The sequence below is a fragment of the Anabas testudineus genome, chromosome 1 (assembly GCF_900324465.2).
Source record: "Anabas testudineus chromosome 1, fAnaTes1.2, whole genome shotgun sequence".
Taxonomy (NCBI): domain Eukaryota; kingdom Metazoa; phylum Chordata; class Actinopteri; order Anabantiformes; family Anabantidae; genus Anabas; species Anabas testudineus.
In genome coordinates, this window is record NC_046610.1 from 20998426 (window position 1) to 21025382 (window position 26957).

The 26957-nt window shown below is 43.0% G+C and overlaps 1 protein-coding gene across 1 annotated transcript in view; it reads left to right on the forward strand.

The window, feature by feature from the left end:
- The window catches only part of LOC113162632 (xylosyltransferase 1), a 68113-nt gene that overhangs the window by 15416 nt on the left and 25740 nt on the right, over positions 1 to 26957 (forward strand). Inside the window, exons 2-4 of the mRNA XM_026360873.1 lie at positions 20634 to 21213; positions 26429 to 26601; positions 26743 to 26945. Coding sequence (XP_026216658.1) covers positions 20634 to 21213; positions 26429 to 26601; positions 26743 to 26945 — 956 coding nt within the window. The remainder of the gene's footprint in view (positions 1 to 20633; positions 21214 to 26428; positions 26602 to 26742; positions 26946 to 26957) is intronic.

Consider the following 26957-nt stretch of genomic DNA (forward strand, 5'->3'; position numbering starts at 1 on the left):
GTTTCGAAAATACAGTGCACGTCAACGTAGAGAGTTGTAGATCCTTAATCGAATAGGAGTAAAAAGAGGATATGATCATATTAGCTAGTAATTTGTAAAGTTTCATAGACGTCTTGCTGTCACACTGTCGCACTGTGTGAGTCTAATCTCACACAATCCTCCACACATGCACACAAGGCTGTCTGTACATTGACAGTGTGTCTGAACTTAGTGAACCTCAGTCATATCTACACTCTTTTTAGTGAAGGTACCACTTCTCGCTGCATCGCGCACACACACACACACACACACACACACACACAGAGGAGATTCTGTGCAACTCTTTAACAGTTTCCTCTCAGACAGAGGAAGTGGAGCTCCGGCCTGCTTTCGGTTTGCCACACAGTGCACCACTGTAGCTGGTTCTGAGCTTCACCTTCTGAGCCATCAGCACTACCAGTAATCAGCTATAGCCTCCACCACTTGCCAAGACAAACCACATGATTACTGCGCTCATCTGGTTGAATCACTACGCAATGCAGCGCAGAAGAATGATCCTGCAGTTGCAGAGAGCCGTTTTAGCCAAACCCTCAAGCACACTAGACTACAAAGCTCTCACTGGAGTGTGGTGAAGATAGACGACTTTCTCAGCTTATCTTCCTCAGAAGGTCATGGATTAGCAATCCTTGGGCATTGTAGCTCTGACTCATTCGGATCAGCCGTCAACAAACCGGCATTGCAGTGTGAGCTGCGGAAAGTGTGATTGGTGGTGGTCAGTATGTGGTGGAACAGGATCTAACAGGCATTCCTCTGCAGGACTGGAGAGTCACTCTGTTTCTAAATTAGAGCAGGAGAGGAGAGAGCAGCCATACTCAGGAAGCTAATGAAGATGTGGGGTGTTTGGGAGCAGCACGGGTGTATGTATGTTTCAGAATGAGCCCTTACGTGCAGTATTTCATTTATATATAAAGCATGTATATATTGTTTGAATGGAGATATATGACAGAATTTCCCCAGGATACATCCTGTGGTCATAACAGGAAAAAAACAAGTAGACAAAACCTAAGGCAGGAAATACTAATTGAACATATCTCTGTGCACTCATTCATGAAACATAGGGTGTTTTTTCCTGCATTGTACATGAGAAGCTAATGGCAGAACTGTCAAGAATGGCAGATCTAAAAGAACTGGATTGGTGTGTCGACTATGAAATAACTTTTTTTATTTTCCTATAATTTCAATCACCATGTTCATTTCCATCTCTCTGCTTGATGTTATTGTCTCAGCGTGAGCTTACCAAAGGAAAGGGGGGGGTTGTGTAATGACAATAGGATTTTTATAGGGTTATAGAGCACACAATTTCCCGGAGTCCAAACGAATATTTTTAAATTGTTATGTCTGACTAGTAGGCTGAAACCCATTGTCAATTGTTATTGAAGACTAAGAAAAAAAGCGAATGTTAACATATGTAAAGATAAAACCAGATAATTACCTAAAATGACTTATGCTATGAAGTGTTTATTCAATTTGTTGCAGAATAATTTCTCTTTACATTGGCATAGTGTAGTTAAGTGTGAACACTGAAGCAAATATAACAAGCCAGGCATCTCCTGGTTGTCTTGTATACATCAATGGTTTATTATTGTTTTATAGGACTATATACAGTATGTGGTCATTCATGGGATATCAGTCCTGCTAGAGGGGCACATTCCCACAACTCCAGGCGATGGTTGCCTAACACGTTCAAACGTGACCCGGCGACGCCTGCCTGCCATCAGTCAGCTTGAATGTGTCAGGGACTTCCACCCACTGACTGATCGTAAAAGAGAACTGCATCTGAAAATGTGGAAAACTCTGTTGTGTGTTAGAGCCCTTCAGCAAAGCACTTAAGTCATAGTAAATGTCCTGCTGTGGCAATGGAAAACGTGTAAAAGATTTTGCCTTGTCAGACGCTTTGTAGAAAAGTAATTTCCTCTTGTTTCCATTGAGGCTGGAGATAAGCCAGGACTCCCTGCACACTGAGGAGCAACTTACAGATTATACATACCTTTTGTTATAGCAGAGAACAAACACGCTCACACAGCACTCCATAGGACGTGCAAATTGAGCTTAAACTCACACTTACTGTGCACATTGACCTACCTAAACTCAGAGTTTATCTAGTGCATGTGCACACATTCAGTACACACGCTTATTAAGATCTTCATATCAAGAATTTGGCAGGAGCTCCTCACTGTTTCTCACCAATCTCACAGTTTTTTTTTTCCACCGCAGAGGCACAGAAAAAGAGATTTCTTTATTTAAACCTATTCTTTTATTTAATTCCACAATTCAATTATGTATACCTCTGCAGTATTTACTTTCTGCAGCAGCAGGATTCGGTAAAAACCACCGAACATCATTAGTGTGATAACCCGCAGAGCAAAACTGACAAGTGCCAAAAAAAAAAAAAAAAAACAGAAGAGAAAGAATGAGAGACGAAGGAGGCGAATGACAAACATGATGTAATAAAAAAAAAAAAAAAAAGTTTTTCAGAATAACAGTGTGTGGGAGGAGATTTAGAGTGACCTAATTAAAATGTTGGAATCCTGAGAGGAATAAATTAAGAAAATGTCAGTTAGGCTGAGCTGGAGGAGGGAAGATTAAGAGGCACGAATGCTGTCTGATTTCTGCTCTTCTCCTCTTTTATCGCTGCTCAATGGGAACACTGGGTTTTAACAACAGCTATGTGAGTCAGATACTGGGTAGGGGTAAGACCAGACACACTGTCTGTCTGGGCAAAGAAAGAGAACAGTGTGGCAGGTCGAGAAAGTTTGGAATTTCAAAAAAGGAATGAATAAGCTTTAAGTCGACTGACACAGCAAATGTTCTGTTCTTCAAACTTGAGGGAAACTGTGAAATGAAAATGGAAATGTGAGAATAAAAAAATGAAAAAGAGAGACAGGAAACTAGCGAGCTTCATCAAAGTAGTCCCACCTTGCAGCCTAAGCAGCTTAAGGTTTCCACATTGTACAGGAGCCCCATGAAAGCCACCAGTCTATTAGCATCATCTCGCCAGCATCCTCGCTGACTTCCCCCAGCCGTCCCAGATACATTTCCCCCTGCAGGGAAGCTCCATATGGGGCCAACATGTTTCTGCTGTGCTGGGCAGGACAGGACCATACGGATGCCGTCGAACTGCATGTAGTGTGAATTAGAGCAGATGACAGAGACCGGAACGTTTCTACTGTCAACACAGAGCAGAACAGAAACGGGACGCCCAGTGAGGGGGAGCTGAACGAGGAGGAAGAGAAGGAGGAAGAAAGGAGGAGAGGGTTGAAAGGACAGCTGGTACCAAGATTGGTGTTAGTTAAGGATGACTAAGTGACGTGTTGACAAGAGACAGATAAGAGGACTCTGTGGAACAAAGATGAAAAAGGCTAGTATAAGCGAGACTCCGATGCCAGTAAAGTACAAGATCTTTGATTCCACTTCTCTTTGAAGTGATCCATGAAAATAACACCATGTGACATGCATGAATTTCCGCACTGGATAGGGGGGGAAAAATCCAGTCTGGTGCAGCATCCCTAATACCGAAGCTCCACAGTCTTCACCGACTTACACAGCCACAGTGCTTGGACTTTACACCCGCCCGCATCCCCCTGTATTGTTTGTTCAATATGCTCTCACTTTATTTCAATTGCAGTCGCTTCAGAAAGTTCGATTTCATCAGTTTTAACAATGAAAATCTTCTGTGCTGAAAAGGATGCCCGATCTAATCTAACGGACAATAATCACTTGCAAATGAACAGCAGTTTAATTTATATTTTCAAGCAGGCTGAAATAAAAGTGGATTGCCCCCCAACGCTTGGGTGTCACACTCCAGCAGCCAGAACCGCACTGCATTATCCAAGCGTGCGCGGTTTGTTGAGAAGGCTCCCGTTTCCTCTTTTGCACTCCGCAAAAAAACAACAACAGCAGGTCATTTATTTCAATATAGCAAGAGATGTTTGGAACAAAGGAGGATGTTTGCTTTCTTTCTTTCTCGATTCCTCGCAAAAACCTCACAGCAGCTGGGAGAGGCTTTACATAATTTCTGTCATCATTCCTTATCCTCTCCTGAGGACAGTTAGGTGTGTGGTGCTCTGCTGTCCTGTGCAATGCCATGCCGCAGCGGGTCTGTGTCGCTGGTTATTGGTGATAGTGTTGCAATAGCTGTGGGGCTACACTCCACTTAAGCTGTCACGCCTGTAATAAACAGCAGATTTCAGTGTAAAGCAGATCATCTGCTGGAGTGTGTGATTCTGAAAGACAGAAAAAAAAAAGAGAGAGGAGGCTGTAGTTTAACACAGCAAGGATGGCACCTTACGGGCGAAGGTCTGGCTGACTGCTGTTCCCAGCTTCCTGTTATGTGCTTTTCAATTTGACCGTTAACGGGCACATGGTTCAAAGCCCAGCCCCAGACAGCACCAGCGTGGATTCTTGGTGAACACACTGTAGTCAGCTCAGTCCACAGGCTGAAAATACAGGCTACTGACTCATCCCAGCATCTGCGTTAAAGACCTGAGGCAGCTTCTGTTGTTGGAGGAAACTTTGGTGACGTTTTAATTGTGAGATCAGCACCTGGGGCTGTCTCTCCTCTCCCACGTACCCCGGAGGAAAAACCAGCATTTACGATGCGATTGGAACTCAGTCGTCAGTATGTTAACGATAACCGCTACATTCGGCTTTGTAACACAACTCTACTAACTATACCCAGAAACTATTTCCTACAGCACAGCTGCACGTCATAGTGGTCCCACCGTTTCTGTTTCTCCAGCTTCTCATCATCCACAGGTTGCTGCAAGAAAACTGAGTGTTCAACATTAAACGTTAAATGTCAATACTGGGTGCAGACTGTGTAAAATGGTGTAAACACTGGAGCGCCTTTAGGGTGACTTTTTAAAGTTCAGTGTAAATAGGCAAAGTAGGGGCCTTCTCACTAAACAGGGGGCTCTCTGTATAAACTGTTCAGCTAGTCTTTGGTCTTGTTCTAGTCTCTTAATGTCATAAACATTTAGGAGAGTTATTGATTGCTGTCATCTGTTTGTTTGTCGCTATCTTCCATGATGTGATCTCTTTGCTGACTGGTTACCACGTAAGAGAGGCGCAAAAACTCATTCCTGACTTCAGCTGGAGCTGAAAAGAGAGATCAGTCCACAGCCAGTGTTATTATTTACAGCATGGGAATACTGTACGAGGACAATCCTGTCCTTAATATTGAAACAAATCTTGTGAAATCTTTAAGGATTTGTTTGAAAAGCGTGAAAAAGAGAAATACATCTTGAGGTTGTGGAACATATGATTTATGATTCAGACAGGGCCCCCCGGGTGCGTGTCACCTCACCTCCCCAGCAGCACTGCGGCTGATAAAAAACATTGCGTTCGTAAAGAAACGGAAATGCCCTCTGAGATGTTACAGGAAATGTCATGATTAATCAGAGTTACTGGTGCTTCATTAATTACATATTATGATGTCACCCTGAATATTATTCACTTGAGCTGCACTTAAAGGAAACATACACTCACTCGCACTTTAATTTAGCTGCAACGTTAGTGTTTGTAACGCTGTTGTCTGGCTGAGATTTTGTCTCCGTTTACCGTTTACCTTCCTCTTATCACTAGTGTTCTTTAAATGTTTTTTGTCCTCGTTTGCGCAGTTCTCTGCATCTTTTCATCTGGATCTCATTTTCCATGTTCTTTTCTTCATGTCTCCCCTAGCTTTCACACAGTAGCTCTGTCGCCTCAGCACTTCTCCCACTGTGCGTGTCTGCTGCGCCCAGTTTGTGTGTGTGTGTGTGTGTGTGTGTGTGTTCATGTGTGTACTTCTTTTCCTAGTGACATTTCCGTGCCAGGTGTGACAAATGGCAGGCAGAGAGGAAACATTTATTCCCTGTGGTGAGCTTAATTAGCCTATCAGCTAAGCCTTGGCACCAGCTTGTTTTGAAAACCACACACACACACACTCACACACAAACACACACACACTCCCGCATGCACACACTTTTATCCTCAAGTAAGGATCCACCAACAAGTGCACACTCACACACACAACAGACAAATCACTTCAGTACATGGACCGCATAGATAATTGGACAGTGCAATTAAATGACGTCTAAATCACAGCTCCAATACTTATTTTTCTTCTCTGGTTTCACATCCAGAGGGACTCAGCTGTAGCCATCCTCATCGTTTCTCTATTAAAAGGTTAAATCATTTACAAATTATGGCTCTCTTCCAGCAGTTAGCATATGGTGGGAGTGTAGAGGCCACACGAGGCCAGCAGGAAAGACCGGAGGAGAGACAGTGAAAAGGCAGCATGTGTGTCTCTGCTGCGCGTAATTTTATGGGCGAGATATTGCGTTGAATGCTGTTTTACATCCCATATGCAGTGTGTGCATATGTGGGGGAACACCTGTCTGGCTCTGTGTCGGTCCATTGTTGTGCCAAATCGCACATCTGCAGCTGATGGGGTGTGTGGGGGTTGATGAAGGAGGATGAAGACAAGGAGCCCTGGTGTCCAGTAACCTTGCCGCCAAGGAAGATGGATGTAACATGCTGCTGCTAATTAGACGCACACATGAGCACAAAGTGCATAAATGTGCTTTCAGCTGAGTGAGTGGTGTCTGAGTGCTTTTCTTTGTCTATTCTCCTCTCAATCTGTGGACAAATTACAGACATTATTGGCTGCAAAAGCGACTCCCTCACACTGAGCCGAGGCCTTGGCATGTCCCCCTGCACTGCAGCTGCAGCAAAATAAATGAAAGCCAAAAAAGTTGCTGATGTGTCTCCCTGCTAAGCACTGGGTTTCTGGGCTTTGATGCCAGCCAGGTGGTGGAGAGGATATTAAGGTGGCCTTTAAGGATAGAAATGGGGGAGGTGAACATTGTAATTTGACCAGATTGAGTTGCAACTTGTTTTGGGTGTGGCCTGCTCTGGCAGTCCTGGCGGCAGCAAATGGCCTTTGATGTCAGGGTTAAAAGGTTTGGTGGGATTTCAGAGAGGCTCCGTGCTGTTCTGAGGTGGGATTAGCGTCAGAAAGTCAAGAATGAGAAGGGAAGCAGAGCGCTTGGTGTTCTTCAGCCCCTCAGCATTTCATCACTGGTTTGCTCGTAAATAAAAAAACACAACCTGCATTAATCATATTATTATTTGGTGATACCAAGCAACACTATAAGTTATGAAAAGAAAACATGTAGCCCTGTCTTTCTTTATCCAGACAATGCATTCCCATTATAGTACCTCCGTCTCTGATCTCTCCAACAAGCTGTCAGAGCAGAAGGCAGTCAAACAAGGGTTAAAAGTGAACATGTGGGTCACCGGTTAATGAAGTCAATCCACTTTGTCCAGTCAAGGTTTGGCATTAGTAAAAAGCAACTAGTTGGCATCCAGAAAATTTAGAGTCATGATAGAGTGAGGGAGGAGGAGAGAGCCCTTCAGTTGTCTCTTTGTTTTGGCAGAGTTGAGACAGCAAATCTGGCTCCACCACGCACAACTGAATTCATTCATATGATCTAACAGAAAATCCTAACAAACTCAGTTTTTAGCCATGTCAGTGAGGGGGAAGACACAGATGCAGTTTGTGTTCACTAGTAATTAGCACGTGTTAGAATATTAACATGTCGATCTCCATTGAATATAAAGGAACACATTAAACATTAAGAGACAGTCACATCAGTAAAATCCGTATTGGTCAGTCTTCTTCTCATTCAGGCAGTTTTCAGTGTTGGACAACCTTGAAAATGTGAGACTTAAAAACCATCTGCAAACAACTTGAGCCACAGAGATCTGGTTTTCTGATAAGTTAGTACTGATTCGAGCAGGTAGCTGGTGCCACAATTAACAAGGGTCAAGCATCTTCTCTGCGTCTTTCCAAACAGCATTAGAAGGAATCAATGCAGTAATTGTAATTATTAGAATAGACAATAATAATTCTACCACAGCAGAGCTAAAGACTCCATTTGAGGTCTGAAAAAAAAAAACATGAAAACAGCTTAAAGTCTGAAATCTCCCTCCTGCCTCGGGATCGGCTCGGCTGGACAGTGGGGCCTTCAATCATTTAGAAGTTTTAATGATCTGGGTGTCAGACCAAAAGATCGTATCTGCCACCTCTCCACTCGTTATTGCCAGCTCAGGTGCTTAACTCCTCACCTCCACTTTCTCCCCCTCCTCCCCGCCTTCCCTGTTTTGCTCCGATCTTTATCTTCCTGTCATCCTGTCAGACAGATAATGCTGTAGACTTTTGTGACTTCAGAAAGTTATCAACTACATTCCTCTGAAACTGTCGGTTATTATAGAGTTTACTTTTTCTTTTTTATTTTGTGGTGGCCGAGGATGACTGTAAGCATGTCCTCACTGAATAAACCAACAAGTTTACCACAGCTACTTGGAAGAAAAGTCATTAGTTGTGCCTTTTTTTTTTTTTTTTTTTGAATGCAAATGTGACCACATGATGTGACTTCCAAATAAATTGATTATAATCATTTGGAAAACTGTACTCAAGACAAATGTTAAACTGCTCAGCATGCAGAAAGCATTAAGCGAATGCAAATGCAACAACTGGACCATTCACACTTTTGAAAAAGTAATTTTTACTGTGTTTCTGCTTCAGTAAACATTTGTGCTGCACCCTGGCAGATTTTCACCCCCCAATTCTTGGCGGGTACCCAGCTGTCTCCACAGGCTTCTTCTGATTCCTGCAACACTGTCTGAACTGTTTCTGTCTGACAGACAAGAAATGATTATAAAGCTGTGGACAGAGTCAAAATATTTCCTCTGAAAATAAGTGGGGCCCTGAAGGGGTCACCGGTTGCACCTTTATGATTCATGCATTTGTAAATACATGACACCTCTGGATGTCACTTGTCCTAGACTGGTGCCTGTACAATTCCCAAGAACACTGCCACAGTATGCCCTTATTTAAGTTTAGGCTAAATGCTGTAACGTCCCTTTATGTCTGGTTCACTGTGATCTCCTCTCTGCCCGGTTGCATCAATGGGACACATTCCACACATGTGCACTGTAAAACAATATGATGGTGACCTCTGATGGCAAATGACCAGAAGAAGAGGAAGAGTTCCTTTGTTCATTGTTTCTAACAGAACAACGGGAAAAGTAAATTAAAAAGTCAAAATCGGGACCAGAAACTTCTGTTTGGCTCCATTTCACCAAATCATCTGTGAACTCTCAAAATGTTCCAGTGTGCTTGAGTCTTAGGCACCAGGTGCTGACGTTTCCTCTGCAATAAGGTCTGTTTGTGCACTGATCATTCAGTCTTTCATGTCAAGCTCTCAGTCTAATCTCTGAATCTCAACACAGACTCTCACAGAATTTCTTCTTCTCAGCACAGGCCATCAGTGTTTCATCTCTGTTTCTCTTTTCTTTTTTCTTTTTAGTCTTTAGCCTTTTTAAGTAACCTGCAGCTGTCCGCGCAGTTGTGCTCATAGGACAAGCTCAAGCATACACACGTAAGGCTCAGGTGATTAATATTGTGCCTCTTTCCCAGCCTTTCATCTTGGTTTTCACCCCACCACCAGTCTAGCGCTGCTCAGAAATTCATTTCCTCTGCAGGTGTACACAGAGCAGATCGGGTCCCAACCTGTGTGCACAGAACGTGCGCTCTGCTCCTGCTGTTACAGTGACACAGGTCACTGACAATTTATGTCATTTGCAAAATTGTGTCCCCAGAAAAATGTCTCTTGTTATTGTCATCTCATGATGTAGTCAGGTGGTGTTCCTTTCCAGAGATTAAGTCTTCTAGACTCTACACATGCGACAGAGGGTATGTTTGACGAGACACGAGCCTCATTTGAACCCACGTGTGGTGGATATCAGTCTCCAGACCTACGAGAAATCTGAATCATAAGTGTAATTAACAACTGTTCATATGAAAACAGAGGTATAATAGGAAATATATCAAAACAAATTAAAGCTGCACTGTTACTATGGCTATTAAGGCACTACTTTTTATTCTGGTTTAACCCGTCTGGATGGGTCAACGCAGAAGAGCAGACCTGCCTATGCCCTCTTCTCAACACAGTTGAAAGCAGGTTGGATGCTGCCTGGCATTTGTGAACTAGTGTTGCTACCAAGAGGATAAATCTTACCTATATTTACATTAAATACCACTTAACCAACGAGAGAGCAAAAGACGAGGAACTGAAACATAATGTCAGTTATTCAGTGTGATTCTCAGGTTCATTAGTGCAGGGTTTGAAGCCACATCGCAGGCTGGAGTCTGTGCTGACGGTGGCTGTCCGTATGAATGGGTTTAATGTGGGTCAAAAGCACTTTAAGTAGACGGGATCTGCAGTCTGAAAGTGGTGTTACAAAGCTTGAGCTTCACAGTTCACAGCTGACAAAACAATCCCAACTCAAGAGGTCATCTCACTCGCTCGTTCTGGTACTTTGTGCAGTCCTCTAGTAGCTTGAGTTAGTTCAGTAAATTGTAGACGGTCAAACTTTCCATTGTTGGGAGCCTTTGTAGATGCCGATCACTCAAGTCATTAGGATACAGTAAATCCTCTGGGAACTAGAAATTTATGTAAAATGTTTCATGACAATAAAAAAGGCAGTTGAGATATTTCAGGCTGGACCAAAAGGGTGGACAGATCGGCACTGCAGTCCCCAGAGCCGTGCTGCTAGCGTGCCTAAATATAATGAGAATTAGAAACAAGGACTGTGCGGCCTTGGTGAACATATGGATTCTCTATGGGTGCTGTCTACTTCTAATTTGTTTGGTAGTTTTTTTCTCTTATCAGATGAAACTACAAAGACTATAGACAAAGTATCCTCCTATAAAAACTGCTATGGAATATGGTTTTGTTTTCAGTCAAAGTCTGGAATACTTTTTTCACTTCTCTAAAACATTTCTGTTACACAATAGTGTGCTTCTGGAGACTCGCCCCGCTGGCAGAATTTGTGGCTTTATATGGAAGTGAAACCTTAAAGCTCTCACCGCTGTGATGTGATTTGCAACTCATTAGCATTCTGTACTCAAACAGGGGCAATTGAGTAAAACATGCACATGCAAAGACCCTTTTTTTTTTTTAACTCACCCTATACAACAGCAATAATGAATGAGAATGAGTGGATCTGGCAGAAACTCAGAGCTTGTCATTCTCTGTTTTGCTGCAGCCTAAAAGAGCTGAGCCACTCTGACCTCTGTGCTAGGGTCACACTGGGGTCATGCTGTGTCACCAATATGTCACACAGATGCCTGGAATGTCAACTATGTTCCTTGACACACTCGCTACAGACCTTACATCATACATTCACATGTGGTTCCCACCAGCTCATTCATACAGAAGAAAGAAAAGGGATTTGTTCCCATCAGGGCATCCTCCCCTCCTTCATTCCTCCTACTCTTTACCTTGCTATACCCTCCTACACTATTTTTCCTCTTGTTTCGATGTTATTCTTAACCTTCGGCCTTTCAAAGTAAAAAGTTAGTGAAGAGCTCTTCATCTGTTGCACATACAAAAGCACATGAAGACTCCTCCTTTACTGTAGGATGCCGTTTGTGCTACCTGACCCCGTGCCCTCAATCCAAAGAAGGGGCCGTCACTCGCGATGGCGTTCAGCAGAGAGGCCCATGATGTCACAGGCAAAGCGCCTTCATCCCGCACCGCACAGAGATGCAGCTCCTCCCCTGCTCTCTTTTCTTCTCATCGCATGGTGAATGGAATGGCATGGCTGTGCAGTTCAATCACTGTCAAGTGCAAAGAAAAGAGGTCTCTTGTGCGAAATTTCATGATTCACAATTGATTAAATAGGGGTGTCATTTCATGGCTGAACAGGGAGGTGTGCGTGGAGAAGAGAGGGGGGGGGTGAAGCTTTTTCATGCCTTTGTGAGGTATGGCTCAGAAATCGCCTGATGGGCCCCATTCAGAGCTGGAGATGTAAAGTTCTGGGGTTTATTCACAGAGGAGAAGAGAGAGGTGGGGGTAAAGGGACACAGTAGGAGAATTGCCAGAATCTTCTCATGGCTTGTTAAAGTCTTTTGAGGCCCTTCAGAGATACAGGCCTAATATACTGTACATAAGCAGGGTGATTTACATTCCTGTTTGTCATGTGGAAACTCCCAGGGTTCACCCAGTGTGGAGGAAGACGAGGACAGAGGACACAAAGTGGTTTGAAGAAAAAAGGAGGTTTTTTGAAGGAGTGAGTGGGCAAATATGTCTGTGTAATTAAAGGATATTGACTGCTATAGTAATGATGTTAGTGAGAAACATTTTGGCACTGCACTGTGGTCGATGTATTGAGTTGCAAACCTTGATTAGATTAGACCTAGATTATAACCGGTTTCTTTATACAAGCTGTTACTCTGAAGAAGAATTGTGTCTGACTTTGGTCAGCAGCCGTGTAAAACATTCAGCTCATCTGCTCTTTCCTACCTTCTTTGGAAAAGACACTACACAGGTTATTGTCATGGTATCAAAACTATTGTGTTCCTAATTATGAATAATGAATATGTGAGCAGGACTAGCTGCTTAACAGTTAATCCAACATGTTGGAGTCATCATTTGTATAGATCTATAACCTTATTACGACTTTACGACTATACAGCAAAAACGCCATGTGTTAGTTTTAACGCTCCTAAACTGACATTTGTAAAACGAAATTCTATAAAGAACAAATACATTTCAGGAATTTATTGTTGGTCTACAGTAGCAGTGATACCACCATAAGGCAACTCTGCAGCTGTGTCCGGGATCACTCCCTTGTTCAGTCATTCGCAGCTCCCTACGCTATAAAAACCCAATAGAGAGCCGTGAGTTGAGACCAAATACCTATGAATCATCGTCACTATGCGTTCCCGCTGAACTGTAGAGTTTCACAGTAGTAGGTTTTGGATCATAATATGTGAAAATGACTGCCTGGAATAGATTGTCCAGGACAACGGGAAAGCCTGCATGCAGCTTATTAAAAGTAAGCACATTTTTGGACATGTTAAACAAACATTGTTACGATTTTATAGGATTAAACTTTCAAGAAAATAGAATTCATGTTGTTATAAATGTGTTTTTGAGGTTTTACATATGTAATAGAAAACATATTGGCACAATTATTCTAATTGTACTTCTAGAGCAGTTTTTTTTACAGTTACTCTTTACTGTACATAAATACCCAGACCCTGCCGACTTCTCTTGCCTTCACAGCAGGGGAGGCATATATTACTCCACACACACACACACACACACACACACACACGGGCCCCCGGGATAAATGTGAGTTGCATTAAACCAGCCTCACAAATGTCTAGTCTGTGTTTGAGTGTGCAGATCTATGTGTTTACACTATGGTGTGTGTATTAGAAACAGAGCACAAGTGTGTGTGTGTGTGTGTGTGTGTGTGTGTGTGTGTGTGTGTGTGTGTGTGTGTGTGTGTGTGTGTGTGTGTGTGTGTGTGTGTGCTGAGTAATCCATCTATGTAAGCTGCTGGGATGCCGAGTAAAGATTTTTAAGGGGAGAACGCGAACCAACCCTCGTAAGATTCAGGCTGGCCAGCTTCACTTGTGCCACATGCTTTGGGGATTTCAGCTCTAACATTGTTCTCAGTGTGAGTTTCCTTGTTGTGGGTACACGCGCTGAATAAATCTTTGAGGGTATTTGAGGTCCTCCTTCAACTTTCTTTCCCCTTGATTCATATTAGGGGGCAAGTTTCGCAACAGAATAATCTTGATATCAACACATTTACTGTATTTTCTTTTTCTGTAGCCTTCAGTTCATTTCTACAGCACTGAGCAGATTTGTAATTTAATTATGCACATTTAGTGACTCATTTACATTTCAAGCATTTATCTGTTGCTCTTATCCAGAGTGACAAACAAGTCCAAGAGATGAATTAGCTTGAATTCCCCGATTTCATATGCTCAAAACAGAAAAAAGAGTAAGGACGGTCAAGAGGATGCGTGTCTTATGCTAATATACAGTGCAGTATAGTAGCACTTGATGTATTAGTGGCCAGGAAGAACAAAGGATTTTTTAGTCTTTCTTTCTTTCTTTCTTTGCAGCGCAGGAGAGTAGCAATTAAGCATCGAGTGGCTGTGTGGAACATGTAGAAAGGTGGCACTGAACAAAGACTGGGTGCCAAGACATATAAAGTATCTTTCAAACTGCCTGGAAAGGAGAGAAATATGTACCATAAATCCTTTTTTATGATTTTTCTGTAATTTAGTGATTCTGCTTCGTCCATTAGTTCATTTTCCCACTCTACATTCTGTAGCAGTTACCTTGAATAAAACCTTATAAGGACTGCAAGAGATGTTGAACTACAGCATGTTCACTTGTGATTTAATCCTCTTGCAAACAAAATAAGATCTCCAAATACCAAGATGATACTAACATGCTTTATCCCAGGTTCTATGTGCTAATTGTTAGCTGTTGTTAGTTTTACCCAAAAACAGTTTAGGTTCAGAAGTTCAGATGACAAATGTAGTAATTTGAGTGCAGCGCCACCACACATGAATGGTCACAGCAGGAATAGGCACAGGAATATGGTAATTGGAGGACACACAACAAACACACAACATTATTATATACAGTATATATAATTTTTTTTTTATTCTATTTCAGCAAATGGAAAAATATATATGGAAAAATACTGTTTCACCAGAGTGAGCATTTTTAGATCACCACCCTTAACGTCTCAGGGGAAACTTTTCAAGGAAGCCGAGCTCCCCTGTAATTCAATCCGTGGCTTTCAGTCAAAAGCTACAAACAAGCATTTGCTAACACTAAACAGGCCATAAATACGTAATCCAGGGTTAAGTTAACCTGGGTTTATCACACGCTTCAAGTTGAACGTTTGAAACAGACATAGTAAGAACTTTGATACTGGCCTGTAAATATGGAGAGTGGAGACGTACAGGAGATGTTCATCAAGTACAGTCAGTCCCAACACAGTTCTCCAAATTATACTCAGCAAAAATGTTTTAAAAAGCATGCACAGGTGTAGTCTTCGTATATCAACAGACCATCAGGGAACATCACTGTTCTGCGTAGGCTAAGCATTTCATATTCAAAATCAGAGGCGCTCTGGGGAAAAACTATTGCAAGAAATACAAAGAGTTGCAATAGAATGCAAACAGCAAACATATTGTGCGGGGAGCAAAAGTATTTTTACTTCCTCTGTGTCCTTGTAGAAACTCCTCAAATGATCCCCCACAGTGAAAAGATTTCTTCTTATGTAGCTCTGTGGTTTTCATGCGGCGCTTTACTATATTTGAAAGGTTACTTTTTGAGGAAGAGGAGCTCCTTCTTTCTTTCTTGTCTGTGCTTACAAAAGCAGGGCGTTTTTTTGTTTTGTTTTTTTGTCTTCCTGCCCAGTGGAAATCCATGCATGCAAATGTAGTCAGTGAAACCAACTAATACAACACGAGAAGTTCCGACGGAAAGTAGTGGAAATTCAACAGCAGTTTGTGAATTCACCTCTGCCCTCTGTGAATACCCACGAGTCTCAACCCCAGATCATTGTCTCTGGAAGACTTTGATCTTTTCCAGCGGCTTCCACCCACAAGTAGCTGATTGCAGTCATTTATCTGTTCAAGAAGATTCCCAGAGGAGAAGGTTTTTTATATATATATATTTTTGCCTTCTTATCTCAGATAATGCATCCTTTCTCCAAATTTCATTTCCCAAACTGAACGCTGTTAAGTCATTTTCAACACTTCGTACAGTCTGTCTCTTCTTGTAACCCCTTTGCACACACACACACACACACACACACACACAAACACACACAAATACACACTCCCTTTTCACCACTTTTGCTCCAGGGCTTGTTACAGGGCACACAACAAGAGGCTTCTGTGCATACCAAACCCAGACTGTTCAATCAGAGCTGCTGCTAATCATGCTCACGCGCACGCACATACTTACATTACATGTGACCAGCATTTCTCCAGACTTAGCCTCTGGAAAAGAAAGGGATTGAAGGGATTTGACCAAAGGTAGATAATAAGGAGGAAAGGTAGCAGAAATAAGCAAATATCCCCAAAGTGAAGACAGAATACAATGAAAACCCGAGAAACTGAAATCCTTTTGATAGAAGCATCAAAAATATTATATATTATAATTTAATTCCTGTTTCCAGTGAGTGAATGTTCCTACTGTCAGAAATCTTTCTGGCTTGAAGGGTTTGATACCTAAACTGTGAAGCTAAGAACGTAGACATGAACAGCTGCTCTCGCCCCAAACCCTACAGCTGATACAATAAGTAAGACTTCTAAGAAGTCACTAATCATTTAGGTCATTTCCACTCTACCCTGTCTCATTTCTCCTCGAGGTGTCATCAGGTGTTAGAGCAGCTGTGCACTGAAACCTGTCAGAATATCAGTCTCTCGTGTCATGCTAGACGCCGTATCTTGCTCAAAGTATCTCAGGGATTCAGTCCAGGTAATTAATCTGAGCTTGTTAGCCACATGGTAGAGAGGTTGCAACATAATCTGGCCCGCATGCTGCCGACGGCTGCACTCAGCACCCTCCTACTCACATCTAAGCAGTACTGTATTTCTTAGCAAATGTTTATGAACACCGTGCTATCGTCATCTGCATGCTGTCCACCAGCTTGTGATGACAGTGTGCATCCTGCTGCCGCACACAGCAGCTTATCTCAGCTTGGTCCCACAGGAATGATAGGTCTTAAAGGAAGCGGACCGGGAGGGTGGGGTGAAACTGACAGTTTGTGCTGCTACCTTGCTCTCTGTCACATCATGGGAATCACACATGGGACTGCAACGGTAAATGATGGCATTAAGCAGGAGGGGAGCGGGGCGGAGCAGATGAACTGCTTTCCTTCCTAGAGCGAGGGATGATACGTTGGCCAGGGGGGAGGTGGTGGAGGAAGAGAAGGGTGAGGCTGGCCAGGTGCTGAGAGAGAGATATGTGTTTTTTCTCTCTCTCTCTCTCTGCTGCACAGAAGATTGGGCAGAATGGAAAGAAAGGGAGAGGAAGAAAAAGGACAGGTGAAATATTTCCCCCTGTGGCAGAGGAAATGAGGGAAAGTGGAAAGGGCCGGCTCTGTATTGAGAAATGGACTAAACCATTCCCAGAAGGGGCGTTGAAAGTCCCAGCCCCACAGGCCTCTCACTAAATGTACCTACCAGTGATGGATGATATTAACGTTTAGCCCCTTTGCTTTTTTTCTCGCTCCTCAGTGTGTGCGTCTGTGTGTGCAGCCAACGCTACTCACACCAGGCAATCCTTGGCCTCCCCAGCACTCCCGGGGTGTAGAAAACATTTCCCCTGCAACAATCGATAGCTACCCCCAGCTCCCAGCCCCATCTGCAGTCCAGCGCAGCCCCAATCTCCAATGGCTGCCACTACTATTAATTCTGTGCCCCACCACTTCCTGCTTCGAGCCCAGTCTCCGAGATTAAAGAGCAACACAGCTACTGAAGTCCTTTGCTCACAGGAGGAGGCGGAGGAGGCGGGAGAACGGGGCACAGTGAGAAGATTGTTTATCCAGTGGAATCTCGTCAGCGCCAGTTTACAAATACTACCCATTTCCACTTCAGTGCCACATGGGGCTAACCTCGCCTCCAATCCGTGTCAGTTAATGTGAAGCAAAGTAACATCCCCCCATCCCTCCACCCCCAAAAGGAAATTAAATCATAGCCAGCTGGGATGCATTCAAAAAAGTACGGCAATCTCCTGATAAAATGATTAGTTCAATAATCAATCAGTGGATCCAATTTAAACTACAACAGTTGTAGCAGTTGAATAATTGTTAAGATTATCAGGCCTGATCTGCCAAACCTTTGCTGGATCCAGTTTCTTAAATGTGTGGATGTGATGCTTTTGTTGTTTACGATTGTAAATAGAATATCTTTGAATGCTTGGAGAAAAGAAGCATCCAGTTGTTTGCAATTCACTTAGCTTTTGGTCTTTAATTTTCCCATTTTTCAAAAACTATTTCTATCACATGCTTTGCTTAATTACTGAAAAATAAACATATGATGTGGCCAATCAATCAGTGTCACCTGCTGGGCTGAATCAGACGGAATCTGCTGTATGTTGTCTAATTATCAATTTAATTACAAGGTTTAAACAATCATCTCCTAATTACATGGTCTTTGACTTTGTGTTGTAGAACCACAGCTTGTTTTCTTGAGTGCCTAAATAAATGGATCCCCAGTTATGAAAACAGGCTTATTTCTTTTTTTCTGAGAGCTGGAAGAGGAGATTGATCTCGCATCATGTCTGGTGGTGCCTGGTTAGCTTAATTTAGCTTATAACTATAATTTAGCATTCCACATAAAAATAATCAAATAGTGCAGTAATCAGCAAATTGTAATTTATTCTTGTTGTCAGCATATATAATATAATATAATATAATATAATATAATATAATATAATATAATATAATATAATATAATATAATCTTTTTTTCCCAAGCCTGTTTTATTCACCCAAAAATCCAAAACTTAGCATTTACTAAGAAGAAGACAAATAAAATAAATAAAAGGCGGGATAATATTTGGCAATTTGATCTCAAAAAGACTTGATAAAACGTTTTTAGTGTCAAAATAGTTGCAATTTTTTTTGTTGAGCAGCGATCAAATTAGTTGACTAATCATGTCGCCTCCAAATTTGTCTCTGTCTTGAGTTATTATGTGTGATATCTGATGTTTTCAGCATCTGGCGTTGTCATTGTTTTCTAAGTTTGCTCATTTAACCATTTCTTTCATCTTCTCATGTCTTTCGTAAAGGGACTCAAAAACTGGAGTATCTGTTTCACTTGCTCTCCTTTCTCTTAAACACACACACACTCAATCCACAAGAAGCATGCGCTGTACAAACATAATCGTGAGTGCACACAGACTCATTTTACCTCTGCAAACATCCAGTGACTTGCACTGCATGGATTAGTCTCCCAAAGCATTCCCTTTGAAACTTGACAAGTAGGGATTTCTTTTTAGGTGATCACTGGCCTAAGCAGCTGTTACATGCAGGATTAGCAGGTTCTGCCATTCAGACAACATGGTCTGTTTAAACTGGCGCGGCGAAGGAAGTAGAGAAAGACAAAGAAAGAAGGCGAAAGGGGAGAGGTTATGGCAGGCAGGAGGAGAGATGAAGTCGAGAATAAAGCGGGGAGACAGGAGAGAGAGGAGAGAGAAAAGGAGGCGTGAGAGACGTGAAAGGGGGAACAGATGATGAGAGAGGGGAAGTGAGATGTGGAGCAGAAGGGATGAGAGGTGAAAAGTGGGATGGAACCGGGATGTGTGAAGTGACGTGTGAAGGGAAGGAGAAGAGGAAAGGAGTCGGGAGAAGTCAGAGATGCATCAGAAAGCTTCAAGGTATCCAGCATTGTGAGAATCGGACCTCCGCCAAGGACGCGGCTTAAAAGAAGCTGACAATGAGAATATTGTTCTCCCTCTGCGTTTCTTCATTCAGTATTTGTTTCTTGTTTCACTTCTATAATATCATCCCCCTCCTGTCTCTCCGAGTGTGAAAGCACGTCAACCAGCCGCCTTTGTAATTGTGCTAGTACAAGGTGTTTGCAGGGAGGAAAGGTTGATGGGCTGATAACAGGCCTGGCTTTAGGGGTGAGAAGACATTTCCATGCTGAGCGCTTTGCTCACAGTAACATCTTAGTTGCTTCCCTTGTGTCTCTCACCTCTCCCGCTTTCATTGTGTCTCACATACTTCGTATTGTACTTAACCCCCCTCCCCTCTCTCGTCTTTTCTGTTGTCTTATAAATGGAGAAACACATCAGGGACTCCTGTTGTTATGAGCTCTATCTCTCCTCAGCTGCTGTTTGCCGTTCCATCCCAAACATGCCCGCCACCCCCCTTTCACTCTTTCCCCCTCCGCCTCTCCTCTTGTGTGTCTGGTAAGGTGTGTAACGGTGGTGCGGCAGCCAGGCAGCTTTCCTAGTTTTCCGTTTGATGCATCGCAGCACATTTCACTGGAACAAGCCAGCGCTTCCTGGGAGCAGAACTCATGCCTCGTGTCAGCGCTGTTTCGCCTCACACTCCCCACTTTCACTCATTACCCTTTTTCCTCTTTTTGCTATTCTCTGTGCCCCTCCTTTGCTTTCAGCCTGTTCTACTGGAAAGATAGGGAAATTGTACATTCTGACGTTTACACACACTCTATCTCGTATGTGCAGAGACAAGTGCAACACACCACTCCACTACAATTTTGTCACATTCTTATTGGGCTCCAGTGAAAAAGGAATTGCACACAAGCCGGCACACACACACACACACGTGTTTAACATCAAACACATCACACAAACTCACAGTCATATTCCGGCCTTTTATCCTTTCTTGGTAATCTGTTTACAGAGTGCTAGGCCCATTTGAGGGAGAATTTAATTGAAACCGGGGCTAATCTAATGATGGCACAGAGCGGCAGAGCCTCCAGCTCTGCAGCACCTCCAGTTAGGTTGCACCTTGTAGTCCTCACACTCAATACCTTGCTACTTCATTTCATGCCTCACAGTTCAATGCAGCGGTGCCCACTCATTCATGCCACATTGATTGTTAATCCAACATTTGATATGCACCACGCTCACTCAATTCTGATCTTGTTTTTCTTGTTTGTGCCCTCTCTCCTACTCTTTCCTTAACCCCCCTCTACTTTCCCAACACTTCCCTTGTCCTTCTCCTCCTGTTTTCACTCTGCAGGATGGATATTACTCCCACCGGCCGAAGGAGAAAAGTAGAGTTGACAGCAACAATGAGAACTCTGTGCCCAAAGACTTTGAGAACATAGACAATAGTAACTTTGGGGCGCGCTCGCAGCCTCACCGACAGTCTGTCAGGGCCACTAGCAGCAAGCAGCAGCAAGAACATCTGCAGGAGAAGGGCCATGCCCAACAGCAGGCTTGGCGTGACAACTCCCCCAATCTGGGCCGCAGCTCAAACGAAGCATTGCCTGTAGGCCACCAGCCGCTGTTAGTCGGAAACAACGCTTCCTACCCAGGTGGTGCGGGAGGGTCGCGCCAGCACTATCGTGCCTCACAGCCCCAGCAGGCCCAGTCACAACACAGACATCAGCACCCCCACAGGAGGCAGGTGACTGCAGCGCCGCTGGAGGTGACCTATGACCAGCCACACAAGTGCGAGATCAGCGGGAAGGAAGCCATTTCAGCTCTCTCCAGAGCCAAGAGCAAGGAGTGCCGGCAGCAGATTGCTGAGGTGTACTGCAGACACAGGGAAGGCCAGTTAATGCCTGAGAAGGTCACTCGCTACTGCCCCCTTGAGGGTGAGTACATGAGTATAATTAAATCGATTGATTTTTTTATTTTTCTTTATTCAAAATGTTACGCCTGTGGAGGTAGAGCAATCACTTTGTATTCTGCATGAAAAACTTCTCAGTGAATGGGTCAGTATCTGTCAAGCTTCGCAAAACGGGAGCATGTGATCTAAGGTTGTTGAGTTGCAAATAGTTGTGTTTTTGTGCCTACCAGATATTCTCAAGATAACTCATCACCTTTTGCCTACTTGAAACCAGTGAGAAATGTCTTCTGTAAACGATTCAAGCTTCAAGCAAATCTGGGGTTCAAATAACATACTGCTCTTTACATTAAGAAGAAGATTTAGGGTTCAAACAACAAAACGTAATCTCTGTGGACAAAGTCAGACAGTGTTCATTCTAAGGCCTTTATTCCCAATCACATTAGTATAACTTCCAATATGTAAGGCTAGAAAAATCTTGTTTTATGTGAAATATTACGTAAAAGCACTAGTGAAATTTGATACTGTAGGAAAGTGGAGACACTTTCCTACAGTATCTGCTGACTGTGGTGCTCTGTAAGCAGTTGTTAGTCTCAAATCATTTGTAAAAGCTTTTTCCAAATAAATCCAAAATCAGGGGATCAATACTGAGAATTTAGTTTGAGTTTTCTTTGTTGCTTACTAAAAGCACACAACACAAAGCAAAAGATTCTTGAAATAATGCAGACAGATTGTCAATGTCCTCCCTTGGTATTGCTTGACATTTAAAGTTTTTAGTTTATTTCCTCTCCTCCTCTGTGCTATACAGGCTTTTTTCTTTTTCACAGGAAAAAAAATAAAAGTAATATCCGTAAAGCTAAGTACAAAGAGTCTATCCTGACCAGCTGGGCTTTAGCACATATTGTGGTAAAATATTCCCTTTTCTTGTGATGGTAATTCTTGTGAAAGGCAAGAAATGTCTTTTTTGCTGATGTGTAATTGGTCAAGCAAATTGTTAGAGGAAATGTGGATGCTGCTTGTATTCTCTCCAAATTGGTTTCCAATTTTCATTGGTTTTGTTTTGTCAAGCTGGCCACAGAACACAGGTTCTCCTTTCTTTTTCCTCTTCAAACTTCTTTTCCGAAGAATTTATGGACATCTGCAGTCTGGTCGTGGATTCTGTAAACAAAATCTGTTGTGGCTGCAGCCATCGGTGAACAGCACGCATGAGCAGCCATGTTTAAGTGAACAGCACATACATACACACACACATGCACGCACGTTTGCACACATGGGAGTGGACTGGATAAAGTACGGACAGCAGGGGGAGGAGAGGGACGCTATTATACATCCTGCCTGTCCTAGTCAGATACCTTCCCGGCCCTCGCTTGTGTTGGATGCACAGTGACTTAGCAACTCTTCTACATTCCCCTTTCCCAGGAGCAGGAGTATCGTTTGTCTGTGCCTAAGCTCCCGTCATCTCACACAGCAACTCACCACCCCACTCAAACTGACAGTTTGATCAAAAGAGACAAAGAAATTGAAAAGGGCTTTCCCCTGGTGGCTGGGCTGTAACAACACGACAGCTAAATTAAATCACTTTTCTTTCTTACCCTCCGTCTGCCTGCCTGCTGCCTGTTATGTGCTACCTCTCCTGCGCTCTCTCTTCTCCCCTCCTCTGTCTCCCATCCCAATTCAAGTCCTGAACGTGTTAGCACAAACCTGTCCAGTTTGATTTGATCAGGATTCTGTCCTTGAGGTCTTGGCTAGATTAGCAATTATGTTAGCTCTGGTATTAGCATCACACAGGGTGTGCATGCTCACCCTCTCCAGAGTATGCTAGTTGGCTAATATGACTGGACTGTTTTGCACCTACAGAGATATTAGCATGAACCTAATGCTGTTAAATCACACTTAAAGGTACAATATGCGACTTTTGGAAATCAAGCTAGCGATAGCTTAACATTAGTCCACTCTGCAGCCCTATCTGCTCCGCTACGCTGTGCAATTTAAAACTTATGAAATTGCAAAGAAGTTACAAAACGTACAAATCAAGCAGAAACAATTATCTCCACATTAAGATAAAATAATATTAGAAAAGAAAATACATAGTGCAGCTTTAAAGTGGCCGTATGAGTTATGTGTGAAAGTGTCTTTCACAATAATGAGTTTATAGATAAATATCACCTGACTCGGTTCGGCTTTATAGCTTCTTTGTCACGTTCATTGTCACTCTCCAGCACCAAACAGCCAGTGGAGCTAGCTGGTTAGCGAGTGAACACAGCGAAACGTTTAGCAGATAAACCGCCACGTTTCACTTAAGTGTTCACGTCTAAAGAAAAGGAAATGTGTTGTTGTATTCATATCAACCGAACCATCCAATGCAATTTATACGTCTGTAAACCTATCTTTGTGCATGGTTTCAAGGATCAGACACCATCCCTGAGACGTTTTCAAATACAATTTGGTACAAGCCCTTTGGGATCTAGCTCAGCTCTTGTTCTTACCGCTCATATGAGCAGTAAAGATGGAAGGTGGGTTAGAGCCTGAAGTTACACAAGATGATGGAGGAAGGGAGCGGGGCGATAGCAGATGAGGGAGAGGCGGTTTAAAAGATTGATGGCGATGGGAGGGATGATGAAGAGTGATGATTTCAAGCGGAGGGCGTCTGTTTTTTTGGGGTTTTTTTTTTTTCTTTCTTCCTTTCGACATCTAGGCCTGCAGCCTCTTCAGGTCTGCTTAAAAAAATACTACCCATGAAGCTCTTCTGCAGATAAGCACACATGCTCGACAAAACTGACAGCAACATCTTACACAAACACACACACACACACACACACACACACACAGCAGTGCTCATTAGTTCAGCTAGCTAGCAAAGCACACGCTCTCAAAGCGCTTTGTGAAGCGACTGGCCAATTATCCGTGTGCAAAGCAAACTAGTGAACCTTCTTAGCTGGCCACCAATTACCGTTCAATCTGATACGGCCCGCAGCAGATTTCCCCCTGAGATGTCACACACACACACACACACACACACACACATGCAGAGAGAGTGTGTGTGTGTGTGTGTGTGTGTGAGAAAAAGCAGTGAGAAATAAATATGAGTGACTGACAGGAGCCATGGCCAATTAGAGCCAAGGGAGCGTGTCATTAAGTTCACCCTTGTGGTCAACCTTTAGAGAAAGCCATGTTGGTCACATACCCTTAACATTAAATGAATGAGATTAGTTGAACGGGACGGAGCAGTTTTCTTATCCCCTCCCTGTCAACTCATAAAGAGGAGACAAGTTGGACGCTTGCTCTGAATTTTAGAGTAATGACAGGAGGTCAGGCTCAGACAGGGGAGAGGAGCTGGGAAGAAACAGCCCCCTATCCCAGTATTCCCTCAGCTTCCTCGACTTCTCCAGCGCAGACAGGCCCCTGGGAACCAAAGTCCCAAATTATAGCCATTAATCTCCTTAAGGCACTCTCTGTGAACAAACATGTCTCATAAGCTGCATGTGCACATTCACTGTAATGACAGAAGATTCGGAAACAAACAATGTCTGTGATAATGTTGAGGGGATTTGGCGGAAATGCTTTAAGGAAGGTTTTTCCGGGTTTGAAGTGCAAGTCTTTGTTTTGAGTGGTTAAGGGTGGTACTAAACCACACGGCGGAGATATGTGAGGTTACCACTGGTTCTCCAGAGATGATTGGAATACTTTAATTTGATTGGCCAGGGCCAGGGCGGTGTTTGCCCGCATGGCTATTGTTGTCATCGCATGAAATTCAAGGCATGTTATGGGAGGTTTGCCTTGTAGGAATGATTGTACACTGTCAATCAATCAATAACAACTTTATTGTCTCCGGGGGCCAATTATTTTTGGTAGCAGCACAGTAGCACATGACACAGGGATAACACACAGGGAAGGGGGCTGGGAAGGGGGGGACACTTTCATCACTGTTCTCTCTCTGAGTCCACCATATTGATAGCCAAGGGTAGAAAATAGTGTTTGTGTCTGTTGGTTCTGGCTCCTGGTTGTTTAAAGAGAGAACCAGGAGGCAGCACATGGATCCCAGAGTGTAGGGCGTGTGAGCTGTCAGACAGGATCGACTGTACCTTGTTCAGCAGCTGCTTCCTATGGAGGTCAGACAGGCTGCTTAGTGGAAGTCCAATGATTGTACTACAAACTTTAACCGTCCCATTTAGTGAACTTCTCTGTTTAACACTGAACGAGCCAAACCAACAGATAAAAGAAAATGTAAGGACACTTTCAATGAAAGCTCTGTAAAACAATGTCACCAGAGTCCTGTGAACCTGAAACTTGTTCAGCCTTCGTAGGCCGAAACGACGTTATTGACTTTTTTTTTGCACAGCATGTTTGTATTTTGTTAAAATGACAGTTTATTGTCAATTACAATGCCCAGGTATTTAAAGGTCTCGACTTTTTCTACAGCCCGGCCATTTATTACAGCGCTGACAGAACCTGGTGCATTATGTCTAAAATCAATACACCACACAACAAATTAGGTCAACCCTTTCTCTATCCTGAAAGTCCTTGAGGAATTTTGTAGTTACAATATGTGTGGCGTCTAGTTAAAACTGTCTTAGTTGCAGTTCAATCACATGAGGAAATGGGTGAGTGATTCGCTGAATTACATTTTCATTCTTGTTTATTAATATCTCAGTTTTAGCATGGCTTTCTTTCCCTGCATAATCATGATGAATGTGGCCTCCTGAGTACGTCTGATGTATTTAAGTTAAACAGTGGAGAGCAAAGCGGAGTGTTTTTCAGAGCGTATTGATTGTACTATAGTCTTATTGTATATCTTTCTTGATCGTCATAAAATGGGTACTTCCTTAGTTCAACCTGAGGAACTCACCATAAAAATGCCCAGTAAATTATGACATAGCTGATTATTATGAATATGCTAATCACAACTCAAATCCTAATCACTGTGTTGCTCGTCAGCATTGTTGTTTAGCTAATTTCATTTGTTTAATGAAAGAATAACATTAAACTATCATCAATAGCTGTGTTCTGTACGCGTTCACATTTGTCCTCTTTGTCCCTTGAATATATTTATAGGTGCTCACCACCCTAATGCCGATGCTTGTGCCGCGTCTCAAGTCTTATTGAATACCTAGCAGATTTGATTTTGTAATCAAACATGCAAACAGCCCCTGATTATATTATTGATGCAGACTGCACGTATGAAAAGTTAATTTCACATTTACAAGTTCATGAATATAAACGCTGTTGTCTTTATACCTGCACAGGTAAAGCCAATGCAAATGTCCAGTGGGATGAAGACTCTGCTGAGAGTTTTCCATTAAAACCAGTGAGAATAGCATTTGTCCTGGTGGTCCATGGGCGAGCCTCTCGACAGTTTCAGCGCCTTTTCAAAGCCATCTATCACACCTCGCATTACTACTACATACATGTTGATCAGGTGAGCCGCAGAGAGCCTATCAGTGTGATGTCCCTTCTGTAATATTGGGCCAGCCAAGCCTTTTTAATTCAGTATGGATTGCATTTTCTTCATTCAATTTGCTTTGTTTTAATTACTATTTGATCATTCTCTTTCTTTCAGCGCTCTAACTACCTACACAGACAGGTGCAGGCTTTAGCTCTCCAGTATCCCAATGTGAGGGTGACACCCTGGCGCATGGCTACTATCTGGGGCGGTGCCAGTCTGTTGACCATGTATCTTCGCAGCATGGCTGATATGCTGGCCATGAGGGACTGGAGCTGGGATTTCTTCATCAACCTCAGTGCTGCAGACTACCCCATCAGGTAATCGAGGAG